Source organism: Physeter macrocephalus, chromosome 8, assembly GCF_002837175.3.
Source record: "Physeter macrocephalus isolate SW-GA chromosome 8, ASM283717v5, whole genome shotgun sequence".
Taxonomy (NCBI): Eukaryota; Metazoa; Chordata; class Mammalia; order Artiodactyla; family Physeteridae; genus Physeter; species Physeter macrocephalus.
Window position 1 is genome coordinate 151,118,564 of NC_041221.1, and position 19,081 is coordinate 151,137,644.

General features: G+C 42.1%; 1 protein-coding gene and 2 long non-coding RNA genes across 3 annotated transcripts; 2 read left to right on the plus strand and 1 right to left on the minus strand.

Moving 5' to 3' along the window:
- Positions 1–17: 17 nt before the first annotated feature.
- LOC102994677 (uncharacterized) lies at positions 18–11,237 on the plus strand. The gene is made up of 3 exons (XR_447506.3): positions 18–102; positions 6,005–6,109; positions 11,166–11,237. It is a non-coding gene; the product is annotated as an uncharacterized lncRNA (long non-coding RNA).
- On the minus strand, positions 10,504–17,143 carry GARIN3 (golgi associated RAB2 interactor family member 3). Its single transcript, XM_007103851.4, has 2 exons — positions 12,546–17,143; positions 10,504–11,782 (listed from the first exon to the last, which is right to left on the minus strand). Exons 1-2 carry the CDS (start codon positions 13,152–13,154, stop codon positions 10,628–10,630), a joined length of 1,764 nt encoding a protein of 587 aa, XP_007103913.1. The 5' UTR covers positions 13,155–17,143; the 3' UTR covers positions 10,504–10,627.
- Positions 11,295–12,619, plus strand: LOC112062538 (uncharacterized). The gene is made up of 3 exons (XR_008618148.1): positions 11,295–11,383; positions 12,053–12,228; positions 12,572–12,619. It is a non-coding gene; the product is annotated as an uncharacterized lncRNA (long non-coding RNA).
- Positions 17,144–19,081: the final 1,938 nt, after the last annotated feature.

The window sequence follows — 19,081 nt, forward strand, 5'->3', positions numbered from 1 at the left end:
CCGACCCCGCGCAGCCTGCCGCCTTCCAGCAATTTGGCTGCGGCTGCGGCGTTTGCCGTCGCGGAGGATTTCTGTACTCTGTACCAATAAAAGCAGCAGCTGGTAGGTCGTTCCTTTCTTTTTCTTTTTTTTTTTTCCAGCGCTTAAAATTGAGGCATCCATACGTCTTACGTAAACGTTAGACGATATAATAAGCACATATTTTTAGAAATGATATCGAGTAGCCCCACTGCCAAAAATAACATTTAAAAATACGAGGTTGGGGCTTCCGTGGTGGCGCAGTGGTTGAGAGCCCGCCTGCCGATGCAGGAGACACGGGTTCGTGCCCCGGTCCGGGAGGATCCCACATGCCGCGGAGCGGCTGGGCCCGTGAGCCGTGGCCGCTGAGCCTGCGCGTCCGGAGCCTGTGCTCCGCAACGGGAGAGGCCACAACAGTGAGAGGCCCGCGTACCGCAAAAAAAAAAAAAAAATGAGGTTGAACTCTATATGCTGTTTAAGTATTTTGTAATCTGGAAATACTTGTGAACATGATTGAGAATCAATATATTCTTAATTTGCATTTTTTCACCATCTATTCACTTTTATTTTCATTTACGAATTCAGATTCTATTTCCAGGCAACAAATTAACAAGTGTAAAAAAAAAAAGTACACTTAATTCTTTTGGAAGTTATTTTCGTAAGAAATGTTACACGTTTCTAAATTTGTGGGACTCTTCCAAGAGCATGTTGCGCTTGCAAAAATAAGTTGTTAAAAAAATAATAAGGTTGTTATTCTGATAAACGTTCTCAACTTTAACTCTTTAAGATTATTTGATTTTGTTTTTTCAAGCTAATTACGGAGAGTTCCCAAACATACACAAAAGTAGAGAGAAGAGTGTATTCATCACCCAACTTCAACAATTACCTACCGATAGACATTATTTCAGTTCATCAAGCATTTCTAAAAAGTAAGGACTCGTTTTGTTTGTTTGTTCGTGGAACCAGAGAACCATTGTCTCATTTTAAAATAAATTAATAACTATTTAATATCATCAAAATCAAGTCAGTATTTGTATACCAATTATCTGAGGATCCGATAACAGTTCACCCCTTTGTAACTGGATGATGTATCATTTAATTATCTTTTAATCTATAGTTTCCTTCCTCCACCTCAATCCCCATCCCCACACCATCAGTTTATTTGTTGAAGAAATCTGTTCACTCTTGAGCATACCCCAATCAGGCTTTTCTCCCTTCACTGAGACCAATGTGACGTACACTGTGACCTCCAATGGGCATTCTTAGTACTCATCTTATTCTACTCTCAGCAGTATTTGGCACATTTGATCTTTTGAATTGCGCCAGGACTCAGTTATCAGTTCTTAGTGGGATGTCATCCAGGTGATAATACCCAGATGATATCCAGGCCCTGGCAACACCCTCTCCTTTGCACTCAGACTCTCTTATCCCACATCTTTATTCAATTGCAAAGGCTCAAATCTAAAGGGTCACCTTTACTCCTCTTTCTCCCATACTCCATTCAAAACTACCATACTGGCCTATTGTATTTCTTCTATTTGGAAATAAGTAAAATTCCTAAATATAATTAATTTTCACCATCCCCACTGCCTCAGTCCTAGTCCATGCCACCATAATCTCCCCTGGACTTCTGAAATAGCCTAAGTAGTTTCCTTGCTTCCACTTTTGTCCTTCCTTAGCCTATTTACCACACTGTCTTAAAATATAAGACAGATCTGAACAACCCAATCAAAAAAGGGGTGGAAGACCTAAATAGACATTCTCCAAAGAAGACATACAGATGGCCAAGAAGCACTTGAAAAAGATGCTCAACATCACTAATTATTAGAGAAATGAAAATCAAAACTACAGTGCGGTATAACCTCACACTGGTCAGAATGGCCACCATCAAAATATCTACAAACAGTATATGCTGGAGAGGGTTTGGAGAAAAGGGAACCCTCTTACACTGTTGGTGGGAAGGCAAATTGATACAGCCACTATGGAGAACACTATGGAGGTTCCTTAAAAAACTAAAAATAGAACTACCATATGACCCAGCAATCCCACTCCTGGGCATATACCCTGAGAAAACCATAATTCAGAAACACACATGCACCTCAGTGTTCATTGCAGCACTATTTACAATAGCCAGGACATGGAAGCAACCTAAATGTCCACTGACGAATGGATAAAGAATATGTGGTACATCTATAGAATGCAATATTACTCAGGGTAATTTGTAGAGACGTGGATGTACCTAGAGACTGTCATACAGAGTGAAGTAAGTCAGAAGGAGAAGAACAAATATCGTATAATAACGCATATATGTGGAATCTAGAAAAATGGTACAGATGAACCTATTCGCAAAGCAGAAGTAGAGCCACAGACGTAGAGAACAAAAGTATGGACACCATGGAGGGAAAGGTGGGGTGGGATGAATAGGGAGATTGGGATCAACATATATACACTACTATGTGTAAAATAGATAACTAATGAGAACCTACTGTATAGCACAGGGAACTCTACTCAATGCTCTGTGGTGACCTAAATGGGAAGGAAATCCAAAAAAAAGGTGATATATGTATACATATAGCTGATTCACTTTGCTGTACAGCAGAAACTTACATAACACTGTAAAGCAACTATACCCCAATTAAAAAAAAAATCTAACCCCTCTATTCAAAGTTCTCCAAGGTTTTCCATCACATTTATAATAAAATCTTATGTCCTCACCATGGCCTATATAAGGCGCTACAAAATCTAGTCCTTGGCTACTTCTCCAATAATATTTCCTACCATTTTTTTCCATGCTCAGTCTTTTCCGGCTACAGAATTTATTTCTTTCCCTCAAAAAAATTTTCAAGCCTACTTCTGCCTTAGACCCATTGCATTTGCCTGGAACTCTCTTTCCACAGATATTCACATGCCTCACCTCCTCACTTCATACAGGTCTCTGGTCAAATGTGACCTTGTCAGAGAGGTCTTCTGTGGTCACTCTATATAAAGTGGCATGCCCCAGTCATTCTCTTGGGGAATGTCCCCAATCCCCTTACTATGCATTATCCTTCCTTCATAGAACGTGTTATCATCTGATATCATGTTATGTAGTTGATTTATTTTCACTGTCTTTCTTCCCCATTAAAATAACAAGATTCATGAGCAGAGGGCCTTTGTTTCATTCACTGCTACATCCTCAGCACCTAGAACAGTACCTGAAATTGGCAAGTACTCCATGCACATCTATTGAATAAGTAACAAAATGAATACTGAATAATCATCATTTTCAAATGAATTCACAGTGTGACATTGATGGATAAACCAGGGTATATTTAGCCAAAACCGTTGTGTAAAATGATCTTCCTCCCAACTTTGCTATTGTGAATACATTGGATGAGCATCCTGGTTCCTGGTGCACGTGTATATGTTTGTAATTTTCTCCTTGATATAAATTTCTAGAAATGGAATTTTGGACCCAAATTTTCAGTGTTTTAGTTAGTGGCAGGGTCGAGGCTAGAATTTGGGACTCCTGACTCTCAGTCTAGTGTTCTTTACAATAAACTACAAATGAATAATGGTATGAAATTCACATCATGGGAGGGACTAGTGAAAATATGGTGTATAATAAACATTTGTTTAGGTGGCTATACTTCCGGAATCTGAATAGGAAGTTTATTCCTTAAAGATGCCTTCTCTAGGGACTTCTCTGGCAGTCCAGTGGTTAAGACTCCACGCTTCCACTGCAGGGGGACACAGGTTCGATCCCTGGTTGAGGAACTAAGATCCTACATCCCACGTGCTGCGTGGCGTGGCCCTAAAAAAAAAGATGTCTTCTCTAGTTTAACAAGGACTACATCCATTCAACAAATCTTTATTGCATCTGCTGTGCCAAAGACTGCCCTAGATGGTAAAAATGACAGACAAAAGCCTTGCCTTCTAATGGAGAGACACAGCCAACAACAGGCAAGCAGATAAGAATTTCAAATAGTGATAAGGGCTATGGGGAGAAAAATAATACAAAATAATGCAGTAGCTAGGTGGGTTGGCAGGTAGCTTCTTTCTAGAAGGTGATCAAGGTAGCCTCTTCTAGGAGCTGTCTTTGGAGCTAAGACATGAGTGATGAGAAGGAGTCAATTGTGCAAATATCTTGGAGAGAGCTAGCGCACAGAGTCTGAGGCTGCCATGATCCTCCTGAGTTAGACAGGAAGGGAGCCTCTGTGCTCCACAGCTAACGAGCAAAGGGAGAGTGGGAGAAGATGAGGGGGCAGTAACAGGCAGGACTACATGATAACTAGCATCTTGCCTGTTTTAGGAGCTTGGCACATTATAGAGAACATCATTTTTATCCTTTGATCCTAAGTGGCAAGCAGAAATAGTCACACTTTTTCTCCACCCTGTCGATTTTTTTAGGGTCAGGTTTATTGAGGTATGGTTTACATACAGTAAAATTAACTTCAAGTGAACAGTTTAATGAGTTTTGATTAATATATACTGTCATCTAACCACCACCACCAGAATTAAGATATAGAATATTTGCCTCACCCCAAGCAATTCCTTTTGTGCCCCCTTAGTATTCAATCCCCGCCCTCACCCGTACCCCTTGGTAACCACTGATCTGATTTCTGTTTACATAGTTTTGCCTTTTCCAGAATGTCATATAAATGGAATCGTGCAGTATGTAGACTTTTGTGTCTGGCTTCTTTCACTTAGCATAAAAGTTTTGAGGTCCATCAGCATTGTTGTATGTATTAATAGTTTGTTCCTTTTTACACTGAAGGAGTATTCCATTGTATGGATGCACCATAATTCATTTATTTATTCACCAGTTGGTGGACATCTCGGCTATTTCCAGTCCTATAGACATTCACATACATGTCTTTTATGGACATAAGATTTTCATTTTTTTTTTCGAGTTACTACAAAGGGATTGCAAGTCCTTATAATAGGTATATGTTTCACTACATAAGAAAGTGTCAAGCAGTTTTCTAAAGAGGCTATATCATTTTTCATTTCTACCAGCAAACTGTAAGAGTTGCAGTTGCTCTGTACGCTCCCCTGCAATTTTCCTTTTTGTGATTCTAATGGCTATGTAGTGGTTTTAATTTGCATTTCTCTAGTGTTGAGTATCTTTATTTGTATTTATTTGCCATACATATCTTTTCTTGGTGAACTCTGTTCAAAGTTTTTGCCCATTTTTTAATTGGCTTGTTTGTTTTTTTACTGTTGAGTTGTAAGAGTGCACACACACACACACACAGGACAAAAGTCCCTTATCAGATATGTGTTTTGTTATTTATATTTATTTTCTTGCAAGCTGTGGCTAATCTTTTCGTTTTCTTATCAGTGTCTTTCAAAGAGCAGAGGTTTTTAGTTTTGATGAAGTCCTAGTTATAAATTGTTTTCTTTTATGGGTCATGCTTTTTGTGTCCTATCCAAGGTCACAAAGATGTTTTCCCTTGTGTTTTCTTCTAGAAGATTTTTTTTAGCATGCAAAAGTCCAAATGTTCCAGCACATTTACCCTATTGATTTTATTGGTCTTACTATGTTCGTCATTGGTAGACAGCTTCATAAATAATAATCTCTGAACTCTTATTAGTAAATTACATTGTCTCTGCTTGTTAATAAGCCCAGACAGAAAAAAATGGAAGCTAGCAAATTAAATTCTTCATCTCCAGCCTCTGCTTACTCCTGTCAAAAGACTTATCAGCTCATCTATATTGTTTAAAAAAGGCACTTTGATTGAGAATCATCGCTAATGCACTGTTCTCTGCAGTCTGCTGTGTAGTTTTAATTCCTAATCACTGTTTTCACTGTTGCTGTTGTCTCATGGGTATTAATGACCTTATCACTAATAATAATCTCAACAACCCAGACCTGTGTGCAGCAGATGGGCCAGGAGGATGTCCGTAGTTTGCTTTGCCTGCTACACCTTTCTGTAGCAGCAGGCGGCAGCAGTAACCCTGGCATTGGGGAACTAACCCCAGTTTACACTTTGTTTTATAACAGAAAGGTGCGTGCCCCACATACGAGGTCCCACTGAGAAACAATGTCAGTTATCTCTCGCAGGCTGAAGAACTTTAAGAGGATGTAGAATCCTGCAAAAAAAGGCAGGTAAGCCCTTTTAATTTATTTGTTGTACCTCCCGATGAAATAAAATGTATTTTTAAGGCAGGACAAAAAAAATTAAACATAAAATTTTCTCTCTTTGTTTGTTTGGGGCTTCTCCCTCCCTAATGTGCAGTATGCATCTCAGAAATGAGAAAAATTTCAAGTTTCCTGAATGGCAGTTGTGTACAAATATGAGCTGCTTGCTTTCAGAATCACTTCAGGGCTGGGACCAAGGTAAGGTGTGTGAGGCACTTGCCTCAGATGCAAAATTAAGGAGGGGGAGAAAACCTCAGTAAGCAAGATAAATAAATGCAATATGTAAAAGACAGCAATTAAGGCAAAAAGTTCATGATGGACAAAATATTACAATTTTAAATAAAGACAGGATCAGCAGTTCACATACCACCATTTAAAAAGGAGAGGTCCTTCCATGGAACTCTGTCATTCAAAGATTGGAATTATTTTCCTGAAGACATGGGTGGCAACACACACTTAGACAGGTTTTTAGAGCTTAATGATGCATTCATTTTCTAATAAATGCGATGACTCATCATTTTTATTGCTGATCTACTAAATGCCAGCTGCCGTCCTAGGCGCTGCAGATACACTGGTCCAACCCATTGCAAACCCACATGCTGGTTCTCTGCAGTTATCTGAGAAAGTCTTTACCCACTTGGTTCCACCTGTTTCGGGTCCAAAATGAACTTCTCTTAGAACATGGGGCCTCCAAAGGACAGAAACAGATTTCATGTGTTCAAGTTCCTATGGGCTTCTTTACCCCATGCAGACGCCAGTCTTTGTGACTTGCACAGAATTTGGCTATCTTCCTTCTGAATCTGCTTTCCTTTGTCTCCTTATTATCTTCCTCCAACTGACACCTGAGTCAGAGGAGGTGACCCCAGCACATTACACTAACATGGTATCACAGATTGTATTCTCCAGATTTTGAGATTTTTTGTGAGGAGGGTGTTTATTAAGGAGTACTCCTAGGAGCACCTCTGGAATGGAAGGGACAGAAGCAGGAGTGCACAGAGGGAGAAGCTGAGCTCTTAAACTGGAGTGACCCTTCAGAGAGGGTCTGTGTTGGGTACGATGGCCTGACCTTCACACTCCACATCAATCAGTTCTTGCCGTGCACCTCGGGTGAGGAACCCAGGCAATTTCCAAACCCACTGCCAGCTGAAGGCTTTCTGTGGGAAGCAACCCCAGCAGCTGGGGGCCACAAGTCCTTCGCTGAAGAAATGTCCACCCCACGTGGATATTTCAAAAGGAACGGTGTCTTTCAAAACATACCCTCCAATCTCCTCATTATATAGATCCTGTGGCCAAAGATAGGAAGTAACATAAAGTCACATATTAACAACCCCCTAGCCAAATACTTCTTTTCAGAGAAACCACAGTAGCCTCCACAAAGTGCACATTTGATCAGGCCACTCCCCTATTTAAAACATATCATGGCTTCGCATCACTCCAAGGTCAGAAATCAAAATCCTTTAAATGGACCTCAAAGCCTTGCATGGCCTGGCCCCTGCTGTGTTCCTCAGCATCGCATCACGCTTGCTCTGCCAGCCGTGACACTGCCTTCGATATTTTGAGGCAACTTGCTTCTTCCCACCATAGCACATCTTCCTTCTGTCTGAAAGACTCCAGTCGATCACAGCAATCCTGTGAATGACCTTATTTTGCTGTAGGGAAAAAAACCCTTTCTAGTATGTATGTGTGTTGCCAGACTTGACGTTTGGGACGTTGGTTAGTTTTTAATCAACCATCCATTGCCTAACTGCAGTTGCAGCTGCAGAATTGCTACCATGGTGATGAATATTGCTGTCAAAAATATTGGCCTTTATCTGATAGGGTGTACTGACTTGATACCCAAATTGATGTCTCCCTCCAGAGGAAGATGCCTGCTGCTTTGAAATATGTAGGTATCTGTGCATGCGTCTCTTGATGAACTGTCAAGATAGAAAAGGAAATCCAGAGAAAGTGCCAGGCAGGGCACGTTGCAGTGGGCAAGTCCCCACCTCCACTTTACTTCAGTGGAGGTGTAAATTGTGTAAACTGTGGGTCTGCTCAGCTAACGCCCTGCATAGTGGACTAACTAGGTTCACGTGAAAGAAGTCCTTTGGGGTGAGGGAGTGAGAATGCATAATACAGGATAAGAAAGACAGAAGGTAAAGCCAAGGGTACAGAATCGTAACATTAAGCTGTTTTAACTAGGCTGATTCAGCCTCTGGCATAGTGAAAATTTGGGGCTCTGAGTCCAAGGCTTTGGAAAGAGTTCCCCTTTATCTCTCTCCTCTACCCCATGACTCCTCACATTTCCAGAAGGCTTCCCCAAAATCCCTCTCAGGTCTTAGAGAACATGGCTCTTTCTCTCCTCTTACTGAGACCCACTGCTTCAAGAGTTAACTCCAAGGACACATTGATCCCCACAATCTATTGGTCTTTGTGTATCGGAAATCACAAGATGGGATTTTCCAGCCACCCACCAGAGCAACTGAGAAGGGCTTCCTCTCATCCTCCCAAGCTACCGCTCCTCCCAGAATCCGTATCTTATTTCTCACCTCCTCCACCTCTACCACTTATATTTGCTCTGCAGAGAAAGTCCCTAAGTTTTACTGGAAACCCAACTTCCGTCCTAGTAGACCCTGTTATCACAGAAGAGAATGAGCAAAGAATTGCAAGGCTAGCAGATGACTCCCCGGCTCATACAAACACACATGGTTCTCAGAGTCATTCTTCTCAAATCCAACTGTTGTTAACTGTTCTCAACAGTTACTCTAATCCAACTGTCATCATCTGTTATTAACAATTTAACGATTTTCATGGATGCATGAAATTTATTTACAACTTCTTTTAAATTGGAAAGACTTTTTTATAATGGACATTTAAAAATGCATAATCTCATTATGAAATGAGATTTCATAACCTCATTTATGATTGTTTTAATTTTTAGAATTGCTTTCCACATGCATACATAATTTACATAGTTCATTAGTACAGAGCATTTTTGATTATTCTATTATTTCTTAACAATATATCTAAACCTTTCTTGTGTTCCTGGATAGTGAGTATTTGTGTCACTTAGTTTCTTTATCTTATATTGATTGAAAGATATCTTTCAGACTTTGTCATCCATCTCTTGTGCATATATTGAAAGGAAAACATAAGTGAAACAAATTGGTTAAGATAGTTCTAAGGCAGTGACTGCCACTTGGCTGACAGCAATATAAAAATCATCCTGACGTCAGAGATGTTAAAATAAAATGGAAACAGTAATACGTTCCCAGGGACATACCCCTTTGCATAATAGAAAAATCCCCACTCTGTTGAAGCTTTTCCTCCCAGACCATCCCTCCCTTCTTTTTACCCTACAGAAATCCACTATTGTGAATTTTGTGTTTATCATGTCCTTGTTTTTTTTCTACACTTTTAGCAAATGTGTGCCCCTACACATATTGTTTGATCTTGTTTTTGAACTTTTCTACAAATGGAACTATATTATATGTATTTTTCTGACTTGCTTTTCTTATTCAACATTACGGGAGACTCCCCCATGCTAACCTGTACAGCTGCTATTCATCTTCACTGCTGTATCAATATGCACTGTAGGCATATGCCACAATTGATCATTTCTCCTATTTGGTGAACATGTGGACTGTTTCCAGGGTTTTGCTATTACAGTTTTACTACAAACATTCTCCTAGTTGTCTCCTGGCAAGCGTTTGTGAGAGTTTATCCAGAGTATATACCCAGGAGGAAGAAGAATTTTAAGATTAGAATCAGGTGGGCAATACTTTTCTGCCAAGTGCCAGAAAATAAATATTTTAGACTTTGCAGGCCATGTGGTTTCTGATACAGCTACTCAATTCTGTCATTTTAATGTGAAAGCAGCCTTAGACAATATTGAGCTAAATGACTGTAGCTATGCCTAATAAAACCTTATTCATAAAACCAGGCAGTTGGCAAGATTGGACCCTCAGGCTGTCAGTCCTGATCAAGATGATAAACTTCACTATCTGATTGCCTACAAATGCTGAGGCACCCCTTCTTTTCTTCCCTGATTAGAGGGAAGAGGAGACATGAGTCCTGTCTTCACTTAGTCTATGGACTGGGCTGAATGACCATGTTCAGGGACCTTCAGGGAGAAAAGCAAGGGCATGAGGACATGCTGGTGGTGATGCTTCCCAGCCCGTAGTCTGTGACTTGCAGCCATAGTCTTGGGGAAACCAAAGGCAGAAAGGGGTTGAGGCAAGGCCGGGCACCAATGCTGGCTCTGCTGGGCGTGGGTGGGAGGCGGGGGTCCTGCTTGACTGGAGGCTGGGGTCTCAGGCCGAAGCACAATTCACATCACAGAAGTCTCTGTGAAGTCACTACCAGGCAAGGGGACATAGAAAACAGAAGATAGTGTTTCTTTTGGAGTTGTATGGTTTCGTTTATTAAGGAAAGCAGGAATTACCTCTCTAGGGATCCTTCCCTGAAGCTGGGTCTCCATGGAAAGCTTCCTTCCCTGGCTTCTATTTAAATGGATTTGGTTTCAATAATGATGGTCTCCATCGCCTCTGATGTCATGGTTCCACAGATCTGCAGATCCCGGCCAACCAGGGCTTTCTCCACCTTGGCCTCTATGTTGCACTTCTCTGCCGTCTTAGCCACGAAGTCTACCTCTCTGTCATGTGTGACCATTGTTTTTGAACCAGGAATGACTCTGAAGCTCCTGAAGAAAGAGTAGATCTTACTGGATTTCTTACTTAGAGTCCCTGAACTGGTGGCGGACCGGCTCTTCCCCAGTTTGCGAGCTGTCCTCCCCTCCTTGGCAGAGGAGCTGTGGCTGCCACTCCTGTGAGAGCTGTGTCCTCTGCCCCTGGTGCCACTGTGCCCTTTTTCTTTTTTGTCAACTTTTGAGTTTCCATGGCTGGATAAGGACCAGTGGGAGGATGATTTCCGGGTCTTGTCCCGTCCTGTCCTGTGGTGACTTTCACCTCTCCTGCGGTGATGGGAGCTCTTCCTAGATGAAGACGTGTCCTTCTTTTCCCTTCTTTCCTTTTTTTCCTTCCAGGCTTCATCCCTGGGGCGGGAGACCTTCTGGCTTCCGTCCCGTTCAGACATGTAGCCTTCGCTCTGCAAGGTGGAGACCAGGGAGCCTGCGATCTGCCCTTCAGCTCTTCCAGCAGCAGGCTTGCTGGTCGTTGCTGCACCTGCAAACACCACGCTCACGCTGCTCTCTGGACTATCTGCCCCCATCGAGGATGTGCCGGCAGCACCTGCCAAGACCAGGTTCGTGCCCTCCAAGGATATGCTGGCAGCACCTGCAATGGCCTTGCCGGATCCGCTTTCTCCTGGATCCTTGATGGTGGCTCCCGCCAGGGCCATGCTCACCTGGCTGGTGCCTGTGCTCTTGGTTGCCGCCAAGCTCGCAGCGCCTCCTGCAGGGCCTGCTCCCACTCCTGAGACAGCCACTCCTCCGCCAGGGCTTGATGCTGTCCCTGCTACGGCCAGGCCCATGGACGTCCCTGACGCTGATCCTTCGGCACTTTTCACGGCTGCAGTTGAGCCATGGGGGGCTTGATGGATTCCCTCTCCCCCAATATAAGCACAAGACATGGCTCCAGACATGTCACAAAGCTTGTGAAGCCCAGCCTCATCCTGATCCCTTTCTTTGTGGAGCTCTGTGGTCTGAGCCAAGGGGAGGAGAAACAGGTAAGATAGAGATGACAGAAAGTGAGATCAGAACTGTCCGTTCCTCTCTCATCCTGGAGCTGAGCAACTCAAGGGCTTATACTTAGAATAACCTTTGAAATCACCAGGTCTAAGCTCCCATCTACTGCACCCCTGTCAAACGGCCACTCCATTTTGCTTGAACAATCCCAGGGCCAGGGAAAGCACTGATACAATTCTCCATGATATACACTTTAATTTTATACCCTTGTGCTGCTCTCTCTGCAGGACAGATTCCTAGAAGTGGGGTTCTGGGTCAAGGGATGCACACCTTCTACATTCTGGTGACTGCACGGGTTGGGCTGATCTTAATCAGCATGTCGGAGTCACGGGGAGACAGAACGAAGGAAGGACTTCCTAACTGTGAATGATGTTCCACAACTGATGAGACTACCTGGGCTGGGGTAAGTGTTCAGGAAGAGACCGGACAATCAGGATGCTATAGAAGGGATTACAGCCCTGAGGATGAGACCAGTGCAGCTGATATGATACCTAAGGTCTCTCTGAAATTCAGCCCTTTGGGACAATGTGGAGAAGCACTCAGAACCTCTCCAGTGTGGTGAATCCCATAGTGATGGCTCATTTGTCCCTGACCCTTTTCAACAATGGAAGGTATTTGCCAGGTGAGTCTCAGAGAACACCAAAGGCTATGAAGGACCAGCTTTGCCCTGCTCTCCCAAAGCACCCTGCCCCGTGTTCTTGAGTCTCTGTAGGTGCTTACCACTAGGATTTTGGCATCCTCTGTAGTCGCTGAATCTCCAGTTTGGAGCGTCGGGGTACTGCTGCAACTCTCTACCGGTGGTCTCAGGAGATAGACAAGCTTTACCCAACAGAAAAAGAGGTCTTCTCGTGCATCGGAAGAGGGGCACAGCTGCAGATAAAAAGTACGGCCGGTGGCAAGCTTCAGGCGCAGCTGCTGTTTCTCATGGTCGTGGATAGAGATCTTGACAAACTTCAAGGGAAGCAGCCTGGTGAGCTCCAGGGTCTTCACGGGCTTGCGACCTCTCCCCTTGGTGATCTGGGAGTATCTGACATCCTCTTCACAGACTTTCGTTGGTCGGGCCAGCAGCATGACGTCAGGTAGTGGAAGGAGGGGGCTGGTGGATGCGATGCCCACCGTCACCATTTGGACGCGGCTGTGTAGGTCAATCACCTCTCCTTTCTTGCTGATCTGGATAAAGTCGCTCTCAAACATGGGTGCGTACTTGAAAATTTCATACTCTCCTCCCTCGTACAAGTGTCGTTGCAGGTCCCCCATGGAGGTACTGAACACGCCCACTGAACGGTAGCTGTCGGCCGTGTAATGAGGTAACAGACACTCACTGCTCATGGTTCTCTTCGTTCAAGACAGCGCCACCAGGCGCAAATCGAGTCTCGGAGAGAGAGGGAACGAAGGCAACTGGCCACCTCTCTGCAGGGCTCTGCCTAAGTCTCTTGGCCCGACCACATTTATCCTGCACAGTCCTTTGTGACTCATCAGCATCACACACCCCTTTGTTGAGCCTCCAAGCCCCCACCCCCTCGGCGCAGGCTCACCAGCCTCCCCCTAACCCAACCACCACGTCCATAGGGAACAGGCTGACCCTGCCAGGGTATAGGTGTGGGTAGGCTGGATAGTCTTTCTAATCAAAATGTTGAGAAAACCATCCTGCTTTTGTAAATATCTGGTGGTTTCCAGTCTTGTTGTTGTTACACATCTCCCTGCAGGGATCATCTTAGTGCTTCTGATGAATGATGTCTTGGGGATAAAATACTGGAAGTGGACTGCGTACTTGCTAAGGGCAGGCATCCTACTGGGATTGCTGTTCTCTGCCCCCAGCGTATATAGCACAGTGCTGGCAGGAGCTTAGAAAGAGTGCTACCTGTCAGAGTCCCATTGGTACTGTCGTTTCCAGGGTATGGAGAATTTTCTCACCCATTTTCTCATTTCAAGGAGGCTAACTTCTATTTAATTATTAATTATTAATTAGCGATGTTGAGCATCTTTTCACGTGCCTATTGGCCATCTGTATGTCTTCTTTGGAGTAATGTCTATTTAGTTCTTATGCCCATCTTTTGATTGGGTTGTTTTCTATTGTTGAGTTGTGTGAGCCATTTGTATATTTTGGAAATTAAGCTCTTGTCAGTTGTATCATTTGCAAATATGTTCTCCTATTCCACAAGTTGTCTCTTTGTTTTGTTTATGGGTTTTTTTTTGCCATGCAAAAGCTTATAAGTTTGATCAGGTCCCATTTGTTTATTTTTGCTTTTATTTCTGTTGCCTTGGGAGACTGACCTAAGAAAACATTGGTATGATTTATGTCAGAGAATGTTTTGCCTATGTTCTCTTCTAGGAGTTTTATGGTGTCATGTCTTATATTTAAGTCTTTAAGCCATTTTGAGTTCATTTTTGTATATGGTGAGAGGGTGTGTTCTAACTTCACTGATTTACATGCAGCTGTTCAACTTTCCCAACACCACTTGCTGAAGAGACTGTCTTTTTCCCATTGTATATTCTGGTAAAGGAGGCTAGTTTTTAAAACCATAATTTTATGGTGAGGAACTGAGGCTCGGGATTATCTTGCTCAGGGGCAGAACGTAGAGCTGGATGGATTCTATCGTCAGTCTTGCACTTCAGGTCAGGCTTTTTCTCTGTCTCAAGCTGCATGGCTCACCATCGTACTCTCATTCTGCACCAAATATAGAATCATTCATGGTTAGCAATATACGTGGGGACCCCAGGAAATCACTAAAGTCTTGAATCACCATAGGATTTCCCATATTGGTCTGCCTGCTTCTTCACTCTTGATGTCTACCTGATAAACTATTGATGTTCTGTTTCTTTGAAAAGCTCTTCAGAGAAGTTATGGCAAAGATGCCTTTCTGGAGTTTTTGTACTTTGCACAAGGTGATGAATCCAAATTCCCCCTCCCCCAGTTAGAAGACTACTTTTGAGGTAAAAATACATCCTCCAAACTCAATGATTACTATGTGAAGGTATTGAAATAAACTTCACCCCCCCGTATAGTCTTTTTTTATATCCCTAATGCCTACTGCAGTCCCTGGCAAATTGCAGCTTTTCAGTAAATATGAACTTGCTTATGCCCACTGAGATTCATTCTTCCATTTGTTTAGTCAACAAAATTTATTGAGCAGAGGCACATTTTCAGGACCAGCTAGAAAACGGAAAATGCACAGGTAAAGGTCCCTACTTCTGAAGAGCTAAAATTTTTTTTCTGAAGATGTTAAATGATTTCTCCAAAAAAAGAGCAAAGTGGCTTATATTCTATTGTAAGGAGATAATCACTAAAAGTTAACACTATTGGGTTTTAAAACAAGAAGTTTTTATATTCTCAATCATCTCTTCTCATAAGTCCATTTCTGATGAATGATTAATGAGAGAAATCATAATTATATTGTAAAGAACTTACTATAAGTCAGGCATAGTGCTAAACACTTTACATTCTTTTAAAAATGTAATTCCCAAATAGCGCTATAAAACGTAGGTACAACTACTGTTCCTATTTTATAGGGGAGAAGATCAAGGCTCAGGGAAGTTAGGCAACTTTATCAAGGTCAAAAGGTACCAAAAGCATATATAAGTCCCCAAATATGGCAATGGTTAAACTATACTACACTGGGTCACACAAGTAGAACACAAATATATAAGTACTATGCAGCATAAATTCATCAATTCTTTTAATTAATATTATTAGGTACCTACTTTGTGCCAGGCCCTGTTCTAGGTGCTAGGGATGCAGCAGTGGACAAAATAAACAAATATCCTCACTTTCATGGAGCTTATATGTAGATAATAAATGAGTAAAATATATGGTATGTCCGATGCTGTGGAGAAAGGTAAAGTAGGCAAATGGGATGGGAGTGTGTGCATAGGAGAAGGAGCTGGAGGTGGTGGCCAAGGAAGGCTCAGTGAGAAGCGACTTTTAAGCAGAGGCCTCAAGGAGGTCAGGGAGGAAGCCATGCAGATATCTGGCGAGTAGCCTCTTGTCAGAGGGAATAGCAAGGGGTGGGAGTCCTGAGGTGGGAGTGTGCCTGGTTATGTTAAAGGACCACCAAGTGGGCCACAGTGCCAAGAGTGGAGTGAGGGAGAGAGGTTGGAGATGAGGCCAAGAAGCAACTGTGGTGATGGTAGGGAAGCAGATCATGTGTGAAGGACCTTGTAGGACATTGTGAGGTGTTTAGCCCTGCTCTAAATGGGAGATGATCTGACCTACATATATGGAGAATCATTCTGGCCACCATGTTGCAAAGAGATCACAGAGATGTAATAGGGACGGAAACGGAGACTGGGTAGCTCCTGCAAGAGATGAAGATGTGTGTGGAAGCAGTGGAAGGAGTGAAAAGTGATCAGCCACCAGACATGTTTTGACTGAGGCAACTATTATGTATACTGATGTTGAACAATTTTCAATAAATATCAGTAAGTAAAACAAGTTGCAAAGAGCATATAAGGCATGCCATATATTTTTTAATAAAAAAATTAAAAATGTGTGTGTGTGTGTGTGTGTGTGTGTGTGTGTGTATGTGAAAATATGCACAGGAAACCAGTACCAGGAGCAAACTTACTGGCTGAAGGAAATGGTGGGATGGAGACTTAGCTTCCCAGGGCATTCTCTTTTATACATTTCAGATCTTATTCTATTGCATATACTACTTGCACAAAAATAAATAATACTTTAAATTTTAGAATTTGAGAACCCAAATACAAAATATCATTCAAAATTCATTTTCTGGCTTTTCTTAAAGACCTTCTGAAAATTTATTCTCTTTCCAAAGTTTAAAAGTCTGACGCATCCCCTATCAAAAAAATGGAGATCAATAAGTCAAGACATTTATTGATTGCCAGCTATGTGCCCACCGTTGAGCTAAGAGCATTCAGGTTGTCAAATATAAGTTTCAAAAACGTTAAAACATGACTGTCACGCAAATATACAATGAAAACATGTCAGAGATTTCATTAACTCATCAATGAGGGAATCAGCATGATGGTAAAGCTGGTTCAAAGGAGAATTAAAGGTATAGGCATTGGCATTGGAGAAAGAATATTGGACTAACACTGCCAGGTTAGATACAAAACTGGTTAAATGTCTACAGGGCAATAAAATCATAAGCTTTGGGGCTATCTTTTTTACGAAACAGAAATCATTTGCATCTCTTCTGAATGAAAATCTATAAGTTATTAGAGAACTTCACAGAGTCTGAGACTTTAATCAATAATAGTCTTCTTGGGGTGCTGAAAATGTTCCAAAGTTACATTGTGATAGTTTCACAACTGTGACTATATGAAAAAGCACTGAACTGTACACTTTCAATGGATGAATGTTTTGATATGTGAAATGTATCTCAATAAAGCTATTTAAAATAATAGACAGCAAAACTTCAGTCTTGATTTATTAATCCAATTCCATTGTCTTACTTCCTTCTCTTAGATAGTCACATAATCCTCGAGCAGGTATTTAAACACTGCTTTAATGACATTGAAAGTACATGTTGGACTTCCCTGGTGGCACAGTGGTTAAGAATCCGCCTACCAATGCAGGGGACACAGGTTTGAGCCCTGGTCTGGGAAGATCCCACATGCCACAGAGCAACTAAGCCTGTGCGCACCAACTACTGAGCCTGCGCTCTAGAGCCCGCGAGCTGTAACTACTGAGCCCGCGTGCCACAACTACTGAAGCCTGCGTGCCTAGACCCCAGGCTCCGCAGCAAGAGAAGCCACCGCAATGAGAAGCCCAAGCACTGCGAAGAGTAGCCCCTCCTCACCGCAACTAGAGAAAGCCCGTGCACAGCAACGAAGACCCAGCACAGCCATAAATAAATAAATAAATTTAAAGGAAAAAAAAAAAGAAAGTACATGTTACCTGCTTTATAATTTTTTCTATTTACAAGTTTTTGGTAATTCTTCTCAACAAGGACTGTAGTGAAGCATGTATAAACCACCACCCTAATTTCAGAAAATTTACAATTCAGGAGAACACACTGAAGAGACAGAGAACAATACAGGAGGACAATTAAATACATGATAGAGTAATAGTGAATGAGTTGAATGAATGGACCTGATAACACATCTCAATATTTAAAACCAACAATGTTTTGTGAGAAGAGAAACTGCCAAAACCACAATTCTAAGGATAGTCTCCTGTACATTTTTAATTGGCCTAAGATTAAAGAGATGTGAAGCGTGAAAACACAAAATACTGTATATGATGTACTGAGTGTAGGTAGACATGCAAGATTATAGATGGCTGAAGTCCACCTGTTTATCAGGGGAAGAGGTTTCAAGTCAATAACTTTTGTTCCGCACCTATCACTTTGTAAAGCAAGGCAAGCAGACAGCTATATATAGCCTTTTCAAAGAGCATGCCACCTGAGAGGGCCTAGTGAGCTAGGCAGGATGTGAGGGTGGGGAGATTTTCATACTGTACACAGCATATATTTGCTGGGTAAATCCCCTGGCCTAAAATACAATCCACAGTCCTTATATGTCAACACTGTTAAACCGAGGTGGCGTGGGATGAGCTGTGGTGAGCCTTGGGCACCTAGGACTTCAGGAAGCCAACCTGATTTCTGCCTTACCTTCTGGTTGTCAGAAAAAGACCACAGTCACCTAGACTCTTTCCCTAAGGGCCATTATGCAAATCAGTTTGCTTCTGCCTTAGGTTTCAAAAGAAAATGAGCTGGTATAGATGAAAGAGGCCAGACAGGAGATCTAAAGCATTTTATTTCTCAACATTATGGTCCAACAAGTGTCACCTCTCTTCCCCACCTACTCGCTTTCTGCTCCCTTCTAGTTTCTGTCCTCAGACATGTTTAGCCCCACTCAGAGCCAAAATTCTGTGCTCTTTTTCACGGTCTTATGACAATTTCCCTCTCTTGGCTTCCAATTTTGCTACGTTTATAAGCCACGAGACATCCCATCTTGGTCTAAATATTTATTTCTTTGATGTTATATTGAAGAAGCTTACAATTAAATACACATACAAATAATAAAATAGTTAACATTTAAGATAAAAATAAAGATTAGAAACTGTAGAGGTGGGAGATGGTAAATGATCCAGGAGCTGGGATAAGATGATTATTGCAATTATGTTGCAATGAATAAATATTAAATTTAACTCTGAAAAAATATTGGAAGAAAGTAAAATAAATGTTAACATTGATTATCTCTGAGGGGTGAGACTAAAAGTGATTATTATTTTTGTCTATTTGATGGTTGGCTCTTTCCAGCAAGAATATATTTCACTTCTGTAACCAGAA

Coding starts and splice junctions, on each gene's coding strand:
- GARIN3 (XM_007103851.4), bottom strand. CDS start 13,154: ATGAGCAGTGAGTGTCTGTTACCTCATTACACGGCCGACAGCTACCGT. Junction 11,783..12,545: donor AGGATGCCAAAATCCTAGTG/GTAAGCACCTAC, acceptor CCCTTGGCTCAG/ACCACAGAGCTCCACAAAGA.